A 21,676-nucleotide genomic window follows, 5' to 3' on the forward strand; every position below is an offset into this window, starting at 1 on the left:
CCATGAAAAATGTGACCTCTAGAGATGTCACAAGGAAAAGTTTACGCACGGACGGACAGACGGACGACGGACACTGCGCGATCACAAAAGCTCACCTTGTCACTTCGTGACAGGTGAGCTTAAAAATGACAAAAATTCCTTAGCTGAAAACAGAGGCATAATTTCGTAATCAAGACCCATCAAGTGGTTAAAATGAAGAACCTATTTAAATGTTTCTTTTTCTATTTTAATCTTGAGTGACTTCCTAAATGATCCAAGCTAAACAATCTGAATAAAATTTGATAGAGGTCTATGCCAAGATGTTACTGACCAAAGGTGTACCGGTAAGTCTGACCAGTGGTTTTGAGGGTAGAAAATGTTTAAGTAAAAATGCTGACTATGGGCAATGGACAACAGAAAATGAACACCAGACCATCAATCAGCAAAGGAGTCAATATTACCTGTGGTAAGCTCATCCTCTGACTCTGACTTATCACTTTCAATATCTCTTTCATCATCATCCTCCTCCAAAATTTCTAAAAAATAAATACACAAAGAGTTGAAGAGTGTACCAAATGCTGCAGCCAACCTGCTTAGCTCAAGAGTGTAGATCTACAGATTGCGGGGTTGTAAGGAATCGATAATCGAGCAAGGGGTATGTTCTCAGTGATGATTTAATAAAGGATGTTGTGTCTGAAGTCATTCGTAGTCCACCTCTGACTCATGAGGTATATAAAACTGTTAAATTCCAGATGTATTGAAATATCTTTTACTAATTACTATATTCTACTTCAGACATTAAAATCAGAAAGCGCAATTCTACTGTCAGTCAGTCTGATAATTTCCTTAAAGTAACTGAGCCGCATCATGAGAAAATCAGCACAGTGCATATGCGACCAACATGGATTCAGACCTGTCTGCGCATCCATGCAGTCTGGTCAGGATCCATGCTGTTCACTTTCAAAGCCTATTGCAATCTGAGAAACCGTTAGCTAACAGCATGGATCCTGACCAGACTGCGCAGATGTGCAGGCTGGTCTGGATCCATGCTGGTCGCATTTGCACTGTGCTGATTTTCTCATCGTGCAGCTCAATTACTTTAAAGTTTAAAATATGCCAGAGAAAATCTAAAAGAAATACCTTGAAGGTCTACATCTAGGTCATCAAAATCGCACCCTTTGTACTTGTTAATTGTGCCACTGTTAAGGCAATTGAGTAAGTTGAAGGTCTTTGCCACATGTAATGTACTCCCTGGTGACTGGATAAATTGTCCATGAACAATGATATCATGTTCCTTGAAAGATTCCAAAACATCTTGATAATTTTCCCCGAGGTTAAGAATTTGAGTCAGTGTTGCAAGCTGTTTTCTCGCTTTTGTTGATGTTATACATTCAGGATGCTTCAAATTACAGTCACTGGCAAACTCCCTCAGCACATCACATCCTCTGTATGGCTGCTCAGCAGAGCCTGGCCTTGCAAACAGGAATGTTTTATCATCGACACCTGCTGCATCTCTATACTTGAGAAGCTTATTTAAGCAAAAAGCCATTTTTGCTGTTAACAGGATTGGCATTCTGGCTCCTTTTTCCCCTTTAATTTCAACTCTCGAATGTGACTTGCTCAGTTTCTGTTCAAACAAAGTCAATGATTTTTTTATAGTGTCATCCACTAGTCCTCCAGATTTAACAGCTAAAATATCTTTCACAGTAATTCTTTCAGCTGCTTCACTTCTTTTTCTATTGAAAAGGATGACCTGTGCAAAACAGATTTTTACAAAGTCAGCATAATATTCCATTGGGTTCTTTTCAACTTGAATACAAAGCCTTTTCACGTTTTCCTCTAAATGCTTGTTGAGCTTAATAACATCTTCTACTAATTGCACAAGCTGTGGCTTGTTACACTTTTTCTCCTCCAGAGCCGGGTTAGCTGTCGATCCTATGCATTTTTTCCACTTTAATTCATATGTTTCCAGGAATGTTTCTATCAAATTACGTTTTTTAAAGTTCCTGTTTTTTGTGGCATCAGAATATTCAATTTCAGCACACCTTTTCAAGCTTAGACCAAGATTTCTTACCAATGATGGAATACCAAATTGACAACTCTCTTCATCATATTCAGCAACATTCTTAATCGCTGCAATAAGCAAATCCCATTTTGAGGCTTTCATCAAATCCAAAATACTTTTTATGTCAGCGTCCATATTTTTAGCTGAAAGTAGAAGCCTACCAAGTTCTCTAAGTTTGCTAGAGATGTAACCTTCATGTCCCTTTTCCTCATACAGAATGTTCCCATGATGCAAAATAAAATCATCTGATTCAACTGTCCGCTTTACTTCATCATCATTCATATCAACTATCACATTCTCAAAGAGCTCTTTTGATGCTTGTTTATGTGGCATTAATAGTTTTCCTGCTCTGACATGTTTTGAATTTAAAAATGTTGGTTTCTGTACACAACAGATTTTTTGATGTTTCCACAAATCTGTTTTCTTGTAGAACCCTCTGCAAGAATGGCATGGTAATAGGCTTCGTATATCATCCACGTTAGTCCTCGATCTATACTTTGGAATAAGTGTTCCATGACCTTTGTCAATGACTTGATAATTGTGAGAAAAGTCCCCTTTGTTTACAAGTTCCTGCCAAGCAGATTTACGTTCTTTACTTCTTAATGGCAACATCAATATAATAGCAACTTCATGCTCATTTGAATGTTTGTTTGTCAAATGTCTGGCAATATTGGGCATGAGTTTTCTACAATAGAGACAAGCATGTCTTTTGTTATTCAGATTGCCTTTTGCATTCTTTACTGAAGACTGAACTGTCACTAAATTGTCTGTACAGAGCTGTGGATCAATAGCTCTATCATTATTGCCTCTTTCTGATGTTGATACCATGTCCTCATTAGGTCTGTTGCCTGTAAATCCTGTGTCATCATCAGAATCAACATCACTCATTGATATTTTGAAGTCCGGGTCTGCATCACTATCATCAATGTCACAATCTAAAATAACACAACAAAATGGAAGAAACAATGAGTGTATTGCAAATTCTACAAGCAACCGGCATACATTATCATTTTCTTAGATCTTTCTGTTTAAATATCAAGTGTTATTGACCTTGTGGAAAAAGCAAGATGAATGAAATGTTGCCAGGGTAAATGCTTTTTGTGAAGTAACTCTGAGGCAAGTCCTTTTTGTTTGTTTGTTTTGGGTTAAACGCCGTTTTTCAACAGTTTTTTAGTCATGTAACGGCGGGCAGTTAACCAAACCAGTTTTCCTGGATTCTGTACCAGTACAAACCTGTTCTCCACATGAAGCAGAGGTGGAGGACTAATGATTTCAGACACAATGACATTTATCAAATAGTCACTGAGAAAATACACCCCGCCCAAGGATCGAACTCACGACCCCGCGATCTGTACACATTGGACCTACTCAGCTAAGCGGGCAGGCTAAGTCCTTTTTCTAATCTAAAGGATCTTTACCAAACAAGTGAATGAATTATTGCCATGCAATACAAAGTTGACTTACTTGATGCAATCAACTAGTTTTAAAATCTTGTAGACATATGTGAAGTTTTAATTTTATATCTGCATTTGTTTAGCAGATAGTAACTTTCACACAAAACTTTAACCAGAACTTTCTTAAGTCCAAAAGGGGTATAATTTGGCAAAAATGCATGTCAGAGTTATTGGACTCGATACAATCAACTAGTTTCATAGCCCCAAAGACACATGTGAAGTTTCGATTCAGTATCTGCATTTATTTTGGAAATAGTAACTTGCATGTAAAACTTTAACCAGGATTTTCTTAGTCCAAAAGGTAGCATAATTTGGCCAAAATACATGTCAGTTATGGGACTTGACCTAGTGAGGTTGATAATTGCCCTAGAAAAAGAAAATAAATGTTTCAAAGCTATATGCCTTTAAATGATAGCTGTATGTACTTGCACACAACTTTAACCAGGATTTTCAAAGTCCAAAAGGGGGCATAATTTGGCCAAATTGCATGTCAGAGTTATTGGTCTTGATGCAATCAACTAGTTTCATAACCCCGAGACAGTAACTTGCATATAAAACTTTAACCAGGATTTTCTTAGTCCAAAAGGGTGCATAATTTGGCCAAAAATTCATTTCAGTATCTGCATTTATTTTGGAAACAGTAACTTGCATGTAAAACTTTAACCAGGATTTTCTTAGTCCAAAAGGGTGCATAATTTGGCCAAATTCATTTCAGAGATATGGGATTTGACCCAGTGAGGTTAGTGATTGACCTAGAAAAAGAAAAAAATAAGTTTCAAAGCTATATGCCTTTAAATGATAGCCATATGTACTTGTATGCAAAACTTTAACCAAGGTGAGACGCCATCGCCGACGCTAAGGTAAGTGGAAGAGCTAGACTATACTTCGAATAGTCGAGCTAAAAAACAAACAAGAGCTGGCCGTAAGACAGCAAATGCTTGACTATTCGAATTATTGTCCCAGAAGCAGGAAAATGTTACCCTAAATGTTGAAATATCTATAGAGTTTCAATCCAGTATCTGCATATGTGAAGTTTCAATTTAATATCTGCATTTGTTCTGCAGATGTGACTTGCACTCAAAACTTTAACCAGAATTCAGAAGTCATAAAGGGGGCATAATTTGCCAAATGTACATTTCAGATTTATGGGTCTTGACCCAGAGAGGTTGGTTATTGATCTAGGAAAATAAAAAATAGGTTTCAAATATATAATGCCTTTAAGTAATAGCTGTGTGTACTTGCACACAAAACTTTAACCAGGATTTTCTGAGTCCAACAGGGGGAATAATTTGGCCAAAAGACCTGTATTTTAGCCAAATTATGGCCCCTTTTTCTAGATCTATTACCAACTTCACTGAATCAAGTCCCATAACTCTGACATGTATTTTGGGCAAGACAATTTCTGACTCAGAGTTATGGGCCTTGATGCTATCAGCTTGTTTTATAACCAAAAAGACACATAAGAAGTTTCAATTCAATATCTGCAGGAGTTTTGGAGATAGTAATTTGCATGTTAACTTTAACCAGGATTTTCTAAGTCGAAAAGGGGGCATAATTTGCTCAAAATACATGTCAGAGTTATGGAATTTGACCCTGTGAGGTTGGTTATTGACCTAGGAAAAGAAACAAGAGGACCATGATGGTCCTGAATCGCTCACCTCTTCCCACATGACCCAGTTTTGAGTATGACGTCGTTTTTTCTATTATTTGACATAGTGGCCTAGTTTTTGAGCTCATGTGACCCAGTTTTGAATTTGACCTAGATATTATCAAGATAAAAATTCTGACCAATTTTCATGAAGATCCATTGAAAAATATTGTCTCTAGAGAGGTCACAAGGTTTTTCTATTATTTGACCTATTGACCTAGTTTTCGAAGGTACGTGACCCTGTTTTGAACTTTATCTAGATATCATCAAGGTGAACATTCTCACTAATTTTCATGAAGATCTCATGAAACATGTGGCCTCTAGAGAGGTCACAAGGTTTTTCTATTTTTATATCTACTGGCCTAGTTTTTGATCGCACGTGACCCAGTTTTGAAACTGACCTAGATATCATCAAGGTGAACATTCAGATCAATTTTCATGAAGATCCATTGAAAAATATGGCCTCTAGAGAGGTCAAAAGATTTTAATAATTTTAGACCTACTGACCTAGTTTTTGACCGCAGTTGACCCAGTTTCAAACTTGACCTAGATATCATCAAGATGAACATTCAGACCAACTTTCATACAGATCCCATGAAAAGTATGGCCTCTAGAGAGGTCACAAGGTTTTTTTATTTGACCTACTGACCTAGTTTTTTAAGGCACGTGACCCAGTTTCAAATCTGACCTAGATATCATCAAGGTGAACACTCTGACCAATTTTCATGAAGATCCATCCAAGGGTATGGCCTCTAGAGAGGTCACAAGGTTTTTCTATTTCAAGACCTACTGACCTAGTTTTTGATCGCAGTTGACCCAGTTTCAAACTTGACCTATATATCATCAAGATTAACATTCAGACCAACTTTCATACAGATCCCATGAAAAATATGGCCTCTGGAGAGGTCACAACCTTTTTTCATTATTTGACCTACTGACCTACTTTTTGATGGCACATGACCCACTTTCGAACTTGACCTAGATATCATCAAGATGAACATTCTGACCAATATTTATGGAGATCCATTCATAAGTATGGCCTCTAGAGAGGTCACAAGGTTTTTCTACTTTTAGATCTACTGACCTAGTTTTTGACCGCACATGACCCTGTTTCGAACTTGGCCTAGATATCATCAAGATGAACATTCAGACCAACTTTCATACAGATCCCATGAAAAATATGGCCTTTAGAGAGGTCACAAGGTTTTTCTATTATTTGACCTACTGACCTAGTTTTTGATGGCACGTGACCCACTTTCGAACTTGATCTAGATATCATCAAGATGAACATTCTCACCAATTTTCATACAGATCCAATGAAAAAATGGCCTCTAGAGAGGTCACAAGGTTTTTCTATTATTTGACCTACTGACCTAGTTTTTGACGGCACGTGACCCACTTTCAAACTTGAACTTAATATCATCAAGGTGAACATTCTGACCAATTTTCATGAAGATCTCATGAAATATATGGCCTCTAGAGAGGTCACAAGGTTTTTCTATTTTTAGATCTACTGACCTAGTTTTTGAAGGCACGTGACCCAGTTTCGAACTTGATCTAGATATCATCAAGGTGAACGTTCTGACCAATTTTCATGAAGATCTTGTGTAATATATGACCTCTAGAGAGGTCACAAGGTTTTTCTATTTTTAGACCTATTGACCTAGTTTTTGATGGCACGTGACCCAGTTTCGAACTTGACCTAGATATCATCAAGATGAACATTCTGACCAATTTTCATGAAGATTTTTTGAAATATATGGCCTCTAGAGAGGTCACAAGGTTTTTCTATTATTTGACCTACTGACCTAGTTTTTGATGGCACGTGACCCACTTTCAAACTTGAACTTAATATCATCAAGGTGAACATTCTGACCAATTTTCATGAAGATCTCATGAAATATATGGCCTCTAGAGAGGTCACAAGGTTTTTCTATGTTTAGACCTACTGACCTAGTTTTTGAAGGCACGTGACCCACTTTCGAACTTGACCTAGATATCATCAAGATGAACATTCTGACCAACTTTCATAAAGATCCCACAAAAAATGTGACCTCTAGAGTGGTCACAAGCAAAAGTTTACGGACGGACGGACGCACGGACAACGGACGACGGACGCTGCTTGATCACAAAAGCTCACCTTGTCACTATGTGACAGGTGAGCTAAAAACAAGTTTCATAGCTATATGTCTTTAAATGATAGCTGTATGTACTTGCATGCAAAACTTTAACCAAGGTGTGACGCCGACACTGAAGCCAGGGTGAGTAGAATAGCTAAACTTCGAATAGTCAAGCTAAAAAAAGTAGATCAGTAGGTCATGGTCAAAGTCAAATGACCCCTAATTACTTGGGGGGTCATCAGGTAATTATTATTACACTGTCTAGGAAGTATGGTCAGATAATTTTTGAATTTTTTACTAAATGAGTGACCCCCCGAGGCAGGGTCTCTTTTCACCCTTGGGACATTATTTGAACAATCTTGTTAGAAAACCACAAAGCACTGCTACATACTGAATATGAATGGCTTAGGCCTTGCACTTTCAGACAAGAAATTTTTTAAAGTTTTTTCCTGTATATAAGTCTATGTAAAACTTGTAACCCCTGGGCGTTGCCTCTTTTCACCCCAGTGTAATAATTTGGAACAATCTTGGTAGAGGATCACAAAGCAATGCAACACACCAAATATCAAAGGCCTAGGTCTTGCAGTTTCAGACAAGAAGATTGATAAAGTTTTTTTCTATATAAGTCTATGTAAAACTTCGAAGCCCCGGGGGGCAGGTCCTCTTTTCATCCAAGTGTAACAGTTTGAACAATCTTGGTAGAGGACCACTAGGCAATGCTACATACCAAATATCAAATGCCTAATGGTTGTACGCCATTTTTCAACAGTATTTTAGTCATGTAATGGCGGGCAGTTAACCTAACCAGTGTTCCTGGTTTTTGTACCAGTACAAACCTGTTCTCCGCAAGTAACTGCCAACTTCCCCCACTTGAATCAGAGGCGGAGGACTAATGATTTCAAACACAATGTCGTTTATCAAATTGTCATGGAGAACATATGCCCTGCCCGAGGAATGAAGTTTTAGACAAGAACATTTTTTAAAGTTTTTACTTTCGGTTGCCATGTAAACCAGAGTTCTGTGTGGAATTCAATTCTTTGAACAATTTTTAATGAAGATCATCCAAGGAACATCTCTGTGAAGTTTCATCAAAATTGGTCCAGTGGTTAAGGAGATGTTGTTTAAATGAAAGTGTGGACGGACAGACATACGACAGATTGACGGAAGCCAGATGATGGGTAGTCACAATAGCTTACCCTAAGCACTTTGTGCTCAGGTGAGCTTTAAAAAAAAAAGAGAGAAAAAAATAGTTGATTTTTCTCCACTGTTAGTCCTCCCACCCCCACCACTCCCCGTTCTGTGTACAAAAAGGACAAAATATAGCCATTGCTTTTTTCTAAAAACTGGTCAATTTTTTCTTCTCTTAGTTTGTTTCCCATTTAAGGCACAGGTGCTCCCAAATCATGTCACTGAACATGGTCTCGTGACTTTAGGCGATATATTTTTTAAGAACTTTATGTGTAATTTTCATTAAGTCAAGGACCATAACTCTGGCCTAGCTGAGTGAAATCCAAAAGAGAACATCATGTGTACACCTTCACATGCTATAAAACAATCTTCTAACGTTTATGACTGTAGGTAAGGAACATTTTTAGATACATGGGGCACAAATTGATTTTTTTTCCTAGTCAAGGGATCTTAGGCGCACAAATTCACATGCTCTAAACTGAACAACAAGAGGACCATGATGGTCCTGAATCGCTCACCTGTCCTCACATCACCCAATTTTCATGAAGATCCATTGAAAAATATGCCCTCTAGAGAGGTCACAAGGTTTTTCTATTATTTGACCTAATGACCCAGTTTTGAACTTGACCTAGATATCATCAAGGTGAACATTCTCACCAATTTTCATGAAGATCTCATGAAGAGTATGGCTTCTAGAGAGGTCACAAGGTATTTCTATTTTTATACCTACTGACCTAGTTTTGACCACACGTGACCCAGTTTCAAACTTTATCTAGATATCATCAAGGTCAACATTTAGACCAATTTTAATGAAGATCCATTGAAAAATATGGCCTCTAGAGTGATCAAAATGTTTTTCTATTTTTAAACCTACTGACCTAGTTTTTAAACGCAGATGACCCAGTTTCAAACTTGACCTAGATATCATCAAGATGAACATTCAGACCAACTTTCACACAGATATCATGAAAAACATGGTCTCTAGAGGGGTCACAAGGTTTTTTTATTATCTGACCTACTGACCTAGTTTTTGATGGCACATGACCCAGTATCAAACCTGACCTAGATATCTTCAAGGTGAACATTCTGACCAATTTTCATGAAGATCCATTGAAAAGTATGGCCTCTAGAGAGGTCACAAGGTTTTTCTATTTTTAGACCAACTGACCTAGTTTTGGACCGCACGTGACCCAGTTTCGAACTTGAACTAGATATCATCAAGATGAACATTCTGACCAATAAAGATCCCATGAAAAATGTGACCTCTAGAGTGGTCACAAGCCAAAGTTTACGGACGAACGCACGGACGACGGACGCCACGCGATCACAAAAGCTCACCTTGTCACTTTGTGACAGGTGAGCTAAAAAAGATCATCTAAAGAAGGCACGTGACCCAGTTTCGAACTTGACCTAGATATCATCAAGGTTAACATGCTGACTAATTTTCATGAAGATCCATTGAAAAGTATGGCCTCTAGAGAGGTCACAAGGTTTTTCTATTTTTAGACCTACTGACCTAGTTTTTGACAGCAGTTGACCCAGTTTCAAACTTGACCTAGATATCATTAAGATGAACATTCAAACCAACTTTCATACAGATCCCATGAAAAATATGGCCTCTAGAGAGGTCACAAGGTTTTTCTATTATTTGACCTACTGACCTAGTTTTTGAAGGCACATGACCCAGTTTCGAATTTGACCTAGATATCATCAAGGTGAACATTCTGACTAATTTTCATGAAGATCCATTGAAAAGTATGGCCTTTAGAGAGGTCACAAGGTTTTTCTATTTTTAGACCAACTGACCTAGTTTTGGACCGCACGTGACCCAGTTTCGAACTTGAACTAGATATCATCAAGATGAACATTCTGACCAATAAAGATCCCATGAAAAATGTGACCTCTAGAGTGGTCACAAGCCAAAGTTTACGGACGAACGCACGGACGACGGACGCCACGCGATCACAAAAGCTCACCTTGTCACTTTGTGACAGGTGAGCTAAAAAAGATCATCTAAAGAAGGCACGTGACCCAGTTTCGAACTTGACCTAGATATCATCAAGGTTAACATGCTGACTAATTTTCATGAAGATCCATTGAAAAGTATGGCCTCTAGAGAGGTCACAAGGTTTTTCTATTTTTAGACCTACTGACCTAGTTTTTGACAGCAGTTGACCCAGTTTCAAACTTGACCTAGATATCATTAAGATGAACATTCAAACCAACTTTCATACAGATCCCATGAAAAATATGGCCTCTAGAGAGGTCACAAGGTTTTTCTATTATTTGACCTACTGACCTAGTTTTTGAAGGCACATGACCCAGTTTCGAATTTGACCTAGATATCATCAAGGTGAACATTCTGACTAATTTTCATGAAGATCCATTGAAAAGTATGGCCTTTAGAGAGGTCACAAGGTTTTTCTATTTTTAGACCTACTGACCTAGTTTTGGACCGCACGTGACCCAGTTTCGAACTTGAACTAGATATCATCAAGATGAACATTCTGACCAACTTCCATAAAGATCCCATGAAAAATGTGACCTCTAGAGTGGTCACAAGCCAAAGTTTACGGACGAACGCACGGACGACGGACGCCACGCGATCACAAAAGCTCACCTTGTCACTTTGTGACAGGTGAGCTAAAAAAGATCATCTAAAGAAGTGGTGTATGGCAATTTCTTCTAAAGCCCAGCATCCGTAAAATGGACTAATGTGTGTCGGTTTAGCATCTTTTTCAACAATGTTTCAGTCATATAAACAACATCGCCTACTTGCAGCAGTGAGCACAATGCCCAAATATATAGTGCTGCCTCACTGAAATTTAATGTCGTAGATTTGTACTCGACCCAGACAATTATACTGACACTGGGCTGACCAGTCCTGGACCTATCCTATTAATGCAGAGTGCCAAGCGAGGAAACTCTCTGAACCATTTTTCACCTCTTTGCTGATTTTGATATAAATCCAACTTTAGGATACTGTTATTTTTTTATTTAGGTGTGGTTTAGGGCACGAAGTCTTTTCCCAGATATTTCAAAAATATTAGTTCTAAATAACATTAAAAAATTATTTTCCAGTACATTACTATATGAAATATTAGGGTCAATGTCATTCCAATTCCAAAACTAAGGTCAAGGATGTACTTTGATTCTCCCACCAACTGTTATGTAATTCATATTGTTCCATTAAAAATTAGTTGTCTGAGAACTGTACAGAAGGCAGTACTATATTTTCTATTGGAAAGTGATACTGACACAACTGCTCTTCACAGATTTAGTATTGATAGATCTGTTACTACCCAAACAATTACAATATGAAGCTCAATAACCATTAACCATCGAAAAAAGCTATTAACTTAGTGTTTTACAATGAAACAGAAATGTCAATAATACCTGTGATAAGTTCATCCTCAGATGCTGACTCACCAAAGTCAATTTCACTTTCATCATCTTCTTCCAAATTTTCTACAAAAAGTATATTAACTTATTTCTTCACCAAGAGCTATAGATGGTGCATAATGCTATGTTTTAATGACAAAAACAACAACAAACCAAGTGCAAAACTGAAGCACATATTGCTTGATATGTAACAAGAATTCCAGAATGTCACAATATATGCCCATCACAGCAAATATACACTAGCACCTGTATTTGCAAATGGAATTTTAATTCTGTGGCTGTGTAGTAATTATTGTAATTCTTTTGTTTTTTAAGTCCACAAAAAAAGATTAACAATCCTTACCAGGTAGAGATAACTTTAAATACACCTAGTAAAACTTGAAAGTTACATCTATGTTGTACCACAGAAAAGTGGTCTTGGTTTTCTCTATGATTAATTATAAAAGTTACATTATAAGTTATTTATAGTAACAAGTAAGGGAAGACTTATCTTAAGATTTTTTTTTTTTTTTTTTTTTTAATTTCTTAGTCTACACAAAAATCCTCACTAGATACTGATAGGTCAAAATACACCTCAAAATTGGATATAACATGCATGTTGTACTACAGAAGAGTGGTCTCCATTTTTCCCTATGACCAGAAATTTAATCAAGAGGGTCATGATGACCCTGGATCGCTCACCTGAGTAATATGAGCTGCATGTTTCAAATGTCAAACTGATGATAAAATATTAAGAAAGTCAGTAGGTCACATTCATGGTCAATGAAATTCAGTTTTGCGATTTGTGTGCAAAATTATGTATGTCATCAAAACTTCAAGGCTGTATCTTAAACAAGAGGACCATGATGGTCCTGAATCGCTCACCTATCCCAACATGACCCAGTGTTGAACTGAGTATGACGTCGTTATTTCTATTATTTGACAAAGTGACCTAGTTTTTGAGCACATGTGACCTAGATATCATCAAGATAAAAAATTCTGACCAATTTTCATGAAGATCCATTGAAAAATATGGCCTCTAGAGAGGTCACAAGGTTTTTCTATTATTTGACCTAATGACCTAGTTTTTGAAGGCACGTGACCCACTTTTAAAATTGACATAGATATCATCAAGGTGAACATTCTCACCAATTTTCATGAAGATCTCTTGAAAAATATGGCCTCTAGAGAGGTCACAAGGTTTTTCTATTTTTCGACCTACTGACCTAGTTTTTGATGGCACATGACCCAGTTACGAACCTGACCTAGATATCATCAAGCTGAACATTCTCACCAATTTTCATGAAGATCCATAGAGAAATATGGCCTCTAGAGAGGTCACAAGGTTTTTCTATTTTTAGACCTAATGACCTAGTTTTTGACCCAACGTGACCCAGTTTCGAACCTGACCTAGATATCATCAAGGTGAACCTTCTGACCAATATTCATGAAGATCTCATGAAAAATATGGCCTCTAGAGAGGTCACAAGGTTTTTCTACTTTTAGATCTACTGACCTAGTTTTTAACCCCACGTGACCCAATTTTGAAATTGATCTAGATATCATCAAGGTAAACATTCTGACCAATTTTCATGAAGATCCATTGAAAAATATGGCCTCTAGAGAGGTCACAAGGTTTTTCTATTTTTAGACCTACTGACCTAGTTTTTGACCGCACATGACCCAGTTTCGAACTTGACCTAGATATCATCAAGGTGAACATTCTGACCAATTTTCATGAAGATCCATTGAGAAATATGGCCTCTACAGAGGTCACAAGGTTTTTCTATTTTTAGACCTACTGACCTAGTTTTTGACCGCACGTGACCCAGTTTCGAACCTGACCTAGATATCATCAAGCTGAACATTCTGACCAATATTCATGAAGATCTCATGAAAAATATGGCCTCTAGAGAGGTCACAAGGTTTTTCTATTTTTAGATCTACTGACCTAGTTTTTAACCCCACGTGACCCAGTTTCGAACTTGACCTAGATATCATCAAGCTGAACATTCTGACCAATTTTCATGAAGATCCATTGAGAAATATGGCCTCTAGAGAGCTCACAAGGTTTTTCTATTTTTAGACCTAATGACCTAGTTTTTGACCCCAGGTGACCCAGTTTCGAACTTGACCTAGATATCATCAAGGTGAACATTCTGACCAATATTCATGAAGATCTCATGAAAAATATGGCCTCTAGAGAGATCACAAGGTTTTTCTATTTTTAGACCTACTGACCTAGTTTTTGACCCCACGTGACCCAGTTTCGAACTTGACCTAGATATCATCAAGGTGAACATTCTGACCAATATTCATGAAGATCTCATGAAAAATATGGCCTCTAGAGAGGTCAAAAAGTTTTTCTATTTTTAGACCATTGACCTAGTTTTTGACCCCACATGACCCAGTTTCGAACTTGACCTAGATATCTTCAAGGTGAACATTCTGACCAATTTTCATGAAGATCTTGTGAAATATATGGCCTCTAGAGAGGTCACAAGGTTTTTCTATTTTTAGACCTACTGACCTAGTTTTTGACGGCACGTGACCCAGTTTCGAACTTGACCTAGATATCATCAAGGTGAACATTCTGACCAATTTTCATAAAGATCCCATGAAAAATGTGACCTCTAGAGTGGTCACAAGCAAAAGTTTACGGACGGACGCACGCACGGATGGACGGACGGACGACGGACACCGCACGATCACAAAAGCTCACCTTGTCACTTTTTGACAGGTGAGCTAAAAACAAGAAAGTAGGTCAATAGGTCAAGGTCACAGTCAAGTGACATCATATTACTTGGGGTCATCAGGTAATTATAATTAAACAGTCTTGGAAATAGGATCAGATGATTTTTTAAGTATTTTTCCTATATAACTCACATATTAACTAAAAGACCCCAGGGCGGGGCCTCTTTTAACCCCAGGGGCATTATTTGAACAGTTTTAGTAGAGGACTACTTGACAATGCATCATACCAAATATCAAAAGCCTAGGCCGTATGGCCTCTTTTCACCCAAGGTGTACAATTTGAACAATTTCGGTTGAGGATCATAAGACAATGCTACAAACCAAATATCAAAGGTCTAAGTGTTGTGGTTTCAGACAAGAAGATTTTTAAACTTTTTTTATAAGTCTATGTAAAACTTGGGACCCCCGGGGGGGAGGGGGGGGACATAGTTCACCCTAGGGGGATAATTTGAACACTCTTGGTAGAGGACCACTAGATGATGCTACATACCAAATATCAAAGCCCTAGGCCATGTGGTTTTGTACAAGAAGATTTTCAAAGTTTTCTTTATATGTCTATACTAGATGCCCACGGGCAACATGTCTAGCCCGCCAGCTGTCAAAAGGACTGGGAGTTGCACATGACACTCCCTGTCTCACTGAGGCAAACATTTATGCCAAATAAAAAAGAGATTGCAAAAAGTTACAATATAAGTTATGTAAAGTAACAACTAAGGGATGTAAATCTAAAAAAAATAAAAAATTCTAAGTCCATATAAAAATCCTCATCAGTAGAGATAGGTCAAAATTCACCTGAAAATTGGATGTAACATGCATGTTGTACTACAGAAAAATGGTCTTGATTTTTCCCTACGACCAGTAATAAAAAAGTTACAAATATAAGATATTTATAGTAACAACAAAGGGAAGTAATTCTAGGATCTTGCGCATGACACTCCCATCTCATGATGATGACCAATTGTGCCAAGTTACATCAAAATCCCTCTATGCATCAAAAAGAAATGCTCCAGACAAACTCATTCTTGTATCTGACTTTTGACCTCTAAGTGTGACCTTGATCTTAGACCTAGGGACCTGGTTCTTGCGCACGACACTCCGTCTCATGATGGTGAACAATTGTGCCAAGTTACATCAAAATCCCTCCATGCCTGAAGAAGAAATGCTCCGGACAAAGTCATTTTTGAATTTGACATTTGGCCTGTAAGTGTGACCTTGACCTCTGAGATAGGAACCTGGTGTTTGCGCACGACACTCCGTCTCACTGAGGTTAACATTCATGCCGAATATAAACAAGATTGCTCCATGCATGTCAAAGTTATGGTCCGGCCGGACAAACAAATCTGGACAGACGCACGCACGCACATACACCGAACAGCCATTTGGACAACTATGTCTTCGCATCCGCAAGCTGGCTCGACAATAACAAGAGGACCATGATGGTCCTGAATCGCTCACCTCTTCCCACATGACCCAGTTTTGAGTATGACGTCGTTTTTTCTATTATTTGACATAGTGACCTAGTTTTTGAGCTCATGTGACCCAGTTTTGAACCTGCCCTAGATATTATCAAGATAAAAATTCTGACCAATTTTCATGAAGATCCATTGAAAAATATGGTCTCTAGAGAGGTCACAAGGTTTTTCTCTTATTTGACCTATTGACCTAGTTTTCAAAGGTACGTGACCCTGTTTTGAACTTTACCTAGATATCAAGGTGAACATTATCACTAATTTTCATGAAGATCTCATGAAAAATATGGCCTCTAGAGAGGTCACAAGGCTTTTCTATTTTTATACCTACTGGCCTAGTTTTTGACCGCACGTGACCCAGTTTCGAAACTGACCTAGATATCACCAAGGTGAACATTCAGATCAATTTTCATGAAGATCCATTGAAAAATATGGCCTCTAGAGAGGTCAAAAGATTTTTCTAATTTTAGACCTACTGACCTACTTTGACCGCAGTTGACCCAGTTTCAAACCTGACCTAGATATCATCAAGATGAACATTCAGACCAACTTTCATACAGATCCCATGAAAGGTATGGCCTCTAGAGAGGTCACAAGGTTTTTTTATTATTTGACCTACTGACCTAGTTTTTTATGGCACGTGACCCAGTTTCAAACTTGACCTAGATATCATCAAGGTGAACATTCTGACCAATTTTCATGAAGATCCATTCAAGGGTATGGCCTCTAGAGAGGTCACAAGGTTTTTCTATTTCGAGACCTACTGACCTAGTTTTTGATCGCAGTTGACCCAGTTTCAAACTTGACCTATATATCATCAAGATAAACATTCAGACCAACTTTCATACAGATCCCATGAAAAATATGGCCTCTAGAGAGGTCACAACGTTTTTTCATTATTTGACCTACTGACCTACTTTTTGATGGCACGTGACCCACTTTCGATCTTGACATAGATATCATCAAGATGAACATTCTGACCAATTTTTATGGAGATCCATTCACAAGTATGGCCTCTAGAGAGGTCACAAGGTTTTTCTATTTTTAGACCTACTGACCTAGTTTTTGACCGCACATGACCCTGTTTCGAACTTGACCTAGATATCATCAAGATGAACATTTAGACAACTTTCATATAGATCCATGAAAATATGGCCTCTAGAGAGGTCACAATGTTTTTTCTATTATTTGACCTACTGACCTAGTTTTTGACGGTACGTGACCCACTTTCGAACTTGACCTAGATGTCATCAAGATGAACATTCAGACCAACTTTCATACAGATCCCATGAAAAATATGGCCTTTAGAGAGGTCACAAGGTTTTTCTATTATTTGACCTACTGACCTAGTTTTTGACGGTACGTGACCCCACTTTCGAACTTGACCTAGATGTCATCAAGATGAACATTCAGACTAACTTTCATACAGATCCCATGAAAAATATGGCCTTTAGAGAGGTCACAAGGTTTTTCTATTATTTGACCTACTGACCTAGTTTTTGATGGCACGTGACCCACTTTCAAACTTGACCTAGATATCATCAAGGTGAACATTTGACCAATTTTCATGAAGATCTCATGATATATATGGCCTCTAGAGAGGTCACAAGGTTTTTCTATTTTTAGACCTACTGACCTAGTTTTTGACCGCACGTGACCCAGTTTCGAACTTGACCTAGATATCATCAAGATGAACATTCAGACCAACTTTCATACAGATCCCATGAAAAATATGGCCTTTAGAGAGGTCACAAGGTTTTTCTATTATTTGACCTACTGACCTAGTTTTTGACGGCATGTGACCCACTTTCGAACTTGACCTAGATATCATCAAGATGAACATTCAGACCAACTTTCATACAGATCCATGAAAAATATGGCCTTTAGAGAGGTCACAAGGTTTTTCTATTATTTGACCTACATGACCTAGTTTTTGATGGCACGTGACCCACTTTCAAACTTGACCTAGATATCATCAAGGTGAACATTCTGACCAATTTTCATGAAGATCTCATGATATATATGGCCTCTAGAGAGGTCACAAGGTTTTTCTATTTTTAGACCTACTGACCTAGTTTTTGACCGCACGTGACCCAGTTTCGAACTTGACCTAGATATCATCAAGATGAACATTCAGACCAACTTTCATACAGATCCCATGAAAAATATGGCCTTTAGAGAGGTCACAAGGTTTTTCTATTATTTGACCTACTGACCTAGTTTTTGATGGCACGTGACCCACTTTCAAACTTGACCTAGATATCATCAAGATGAACATTCAGACCAACTTTCATACAGATCCCATGAAAAATATGGCCTCTAGAGAGGTCACAAGGTTTTTCTATTTTTTGACCTACTGACCTAGTTTTTGACGGCACGTGACCCACATTCGAACTTGACCTAGATATCATCAAGGTGAACATTCTGACCAATTTTCATGAAGATCTTATGAAATATATGGCCTCTAGAGAGGTCACAAGGTTTTTCTATTTTTAGACCTACTGACCTAGTTTTTGACCGCACGTGACCCAGTTTCGAACTTGACCTAGATATCATCAAGATGAACATTCAGACCAACTTTCATACAGATCCCATGAAAAATATGGCCTTTAGAGAGGTCACAAGGTTTTTCTATTATTTGACCTACTGACCTAATTTTTGATGGCACGTGACCCAGTTTCGAACTTGACCTAGATATCATCAAGGTGAACGTTCTGACCAATTTTCATGAAGATCTTGTGAAATATATGGCCTCTAGAGAGGTCACAAGGTTTTTCTATTTTTAGACCTACTGACTTAGTTTTTGATGGCACGTGACCCAGTTTCGAACTTGACCTAGATATCATCAAGCTGAACATTCTGACCAACTTTCATAAAGATCCCATGTAAAATGTGACCTCTAGAGTGGTCACAAGCAAAAGTTTACGGACTGACGCACGCACGCACGCACGGACGACGGACGCCGCGCGATCACAAAAGCTCACCTTGTCACTTTGTGACAGGTGAGCTAAAAACCATGTGACCCCCAGGGCGGGGCCATATTTGACCCTAGCGAGATAATTTGAATAATTTTGGTAGAGGACCACTAGATGATGTACACACCAGATCCCAAAGCCCTGGGCCCTGTGTTTTGGACGAGAAGATTTTTAAAGTTTTTCCCTTTTTGGGTTTTGCCATGGGAACCAGAGTTCTGCATGGAATTCAATTCTTTGAACAATTTTTAAAGGGGGCCAACCAAGGATCATTCCTGTGAAGTTTGGTGTAATTCTGCCCTGTGGTCTTCAAGAAGATTTTTTTAGAAATTGTTGATGGATGACGCACTACGCACAACGGACATCAAGTGGTCACAATAGCTCACCTTGTCACTTCGTGTCAGGTGAGCTAAAAAAAGTTACCATATAAGCTATTTATAACAACAACAAAGGGAAGTAATTCTAATCTAGGGACCTGGTTCTTGCGCATAACACTCCATCTCATGATGGTGTACTATTGTGCAAAATTACATCAAAATCCCCACATGCATGAAGAAGAAATGCCCAGGACAAAGTTTTCATTCTTGTATCCTTTGACTTCTAATTGTGACCTTGACCTAGAGACCTGGTTCTCGGGACCTGGTTCTTGTGCATGACTACACTTCATGATGGTGAACAATTGTGCCAAGTTACATCAAAATCCCTCCATGCAGGAAGAAGATATTCCCTGGACAAAGTCATTCTTGAATTTGACTTTCGACCTCTGTGACCTTGACCTTAGACATATGTATCTGGTTCTTGCGCATGACATTCCATCTCATGATGGTGAACAATTGAGCCAAGTTACATCAACATCCCTCCATGCATGAAGAAGATATGCTACGGACAAAGTCTGTGGTCTGTGTGTGACAATCTAGACTGTCAGAGTAGTAGTAGTAAGTAAAAGCTCTTAACCAGTCTTTAACAATGAAACAAAAAATGTTGATAATACCTGTGCTAAGCTCATCCTCCGACTCTGACTCTACAGTTTCAACATCATTTGCCAACATTTCTATAAAAAATATAAATTACTTCTTAAACAAAAATATGTTATCCAACACATCTCAATATGACACTGAATGAGTACTGATAGCTTGAAACAAGTGTAAATCCCAGGTATCATCAAGAACAGTGTCAGCCAGTTACAACAGATAATGCTGAAAACATTAATATTAAGTAAATACTTAAAGACATGAAATGGGATTTTTTTTCCAGAATTTATGCAAAATCAACAACAGAATAGGATTTGCAAATCTATGTATGCTAGCCATTCATGTTTAATGTGCCGATCCTATTCTGTCATTCATTTCGCAATAACTCTAAAAAAAAATTATTTCATTTCTTATTTTTACATTTTATTTCCGTTCCATTTGTAATCAAGGTTATATTATTGCAAACATCAGTTAAACAGCAACCTGTTATCACTAAGCAGCACTGTTGTAACTTCGCGCCTTTCCTTTAGCTGAACATTCTCATAAAATAAACATTTCAATGGAAAAGAATAGGGCAAATGTAAATATCTTAAATTTAAAGTTATACTTGATAGTACCAAAGACACTGAACAAAAAAGAAATGCAGAAAAAAAATGCAAATGATAATGCTAGAACATGTACAGTGACTCTAAATGATAAAAGTTTCAAGTTTAAAAATCAAATGATGTATGCCACTATGTGAAGTGAGGGAAAAAATGTAACAAAAATACCTTTATCTTCTATGTCTATGCGTCAAAATCACATCCTTTGTACTTGTTAATAGTGCCAGTGTTCAGGCAATGGAGTACTTTGAAGATCTTTGCCCCCTGTAATGCACTCTCTGATGACGGGTTTTAAATTGGTCGTAAACCCTGATATCATGTTTCGGGAAATTTATTTCAATATATCCTGATCAGTTTCCCCGAGGCTAAGTATCTGAGCCAGTATAGTCAGCTGTCTTCTCACATGGCTGACATTACACAATCAGGGGCATTTCAAAAATTTCAGTGACTAGCAAACTCCCTCAGAACATCACATCCTCTGTATGGATGCTCAGTACAGGAAGGCCTTGCAAATAAGAATGTTTTATCACTGATACCTACTGCCTCTCTGTATCTGAGAAGTATGTTTAAACAAGATGCCATTTTTGTTGTTAACAGCACTGGTACTTTGTTTCCTTTCCCTTTTCCCAAAGATTTCAATCCTCAAATGCGACTTGCACAAAGTCTGCCCCAAACACGGTCAAGATTTTTTGTAGTGTCATCCAGCAGTCCTCCAGATTTAGATCTAGAAAACCTTTTACCGTAATTCTTTGAGCATCTTCCCCTTCTGTTTCTATTAAAAAGAGTTATCTGTGCAAGACAAACTTTCGCTAAGTCCGCATAATATTCTAGAGGGCTCTTTTCAATTTGAACACAAAGCCTTATCACATTTTCCTCTAAATAATTGTTGAGCTTAACAACGTCTTCTACTAATGACAGAAACCGTGATTATTACACCTGTTCTCTTCAAGTGTAGAGTTAGCCATTGATCCTATGCACTTTTTCCACTTTAATTCATACATTTCCCGAAAGGTCTCAGTTAAATTTTGATTTTCCAAGTTCCCATTTTTTGTAGAATATGAATATTCAATTTC

At 37.9% G+C, this 21,676-nt stretch overlaps 1 protein-coding gene across 1 annotated transcript; it reads right to left on the reverse strand.

Annotated features, from left to right (window-relative positions):
- Positions 1–359: 359 nt before the first annotated feature.
- Positions 360–20,885, reverse strand: LOC128553984 (uncharacterized). The gene is made up of 5 exons (XM_053535180.1): positions 20,772–20,885; positions 20,022–20,081; positions 11,851–11,922; positions 1,120–2,979; positions 360–515 (listed from the first exon to the last, which is right to left on the reverse strand). Exons 2-5 carry the CDS (start codon positions 20,077–20,079, stop codon positions 415–417), a joined length of 2,091 nt encoding a protein of 696 aa, XP_053391155.1. The 5' UTR covers positions 20,080–20,081; positions 20,772–20,885; the 3' UTR covers positions 360–414.
- Positions 20,886–21,676: the final 791 nt, after the last annotated feature.

This window comes from Mercenaria mercenaria, unplaced genomic scaffold (genome assembly GCF_021730395.1).
Source record: "Mercenaria mercenaria strain notata unplaced genomic scaffold, MADL_Memer_1 contig_4582, whole genome shotgun sequence".
NCBI classification, from domain to species: domain Eukaryota; kingdom Metazoa; phylum Mollusca; class Bivalvia; order Venerida; family Veneridae; genus Mercenaria; species Mercenaria mercenaria.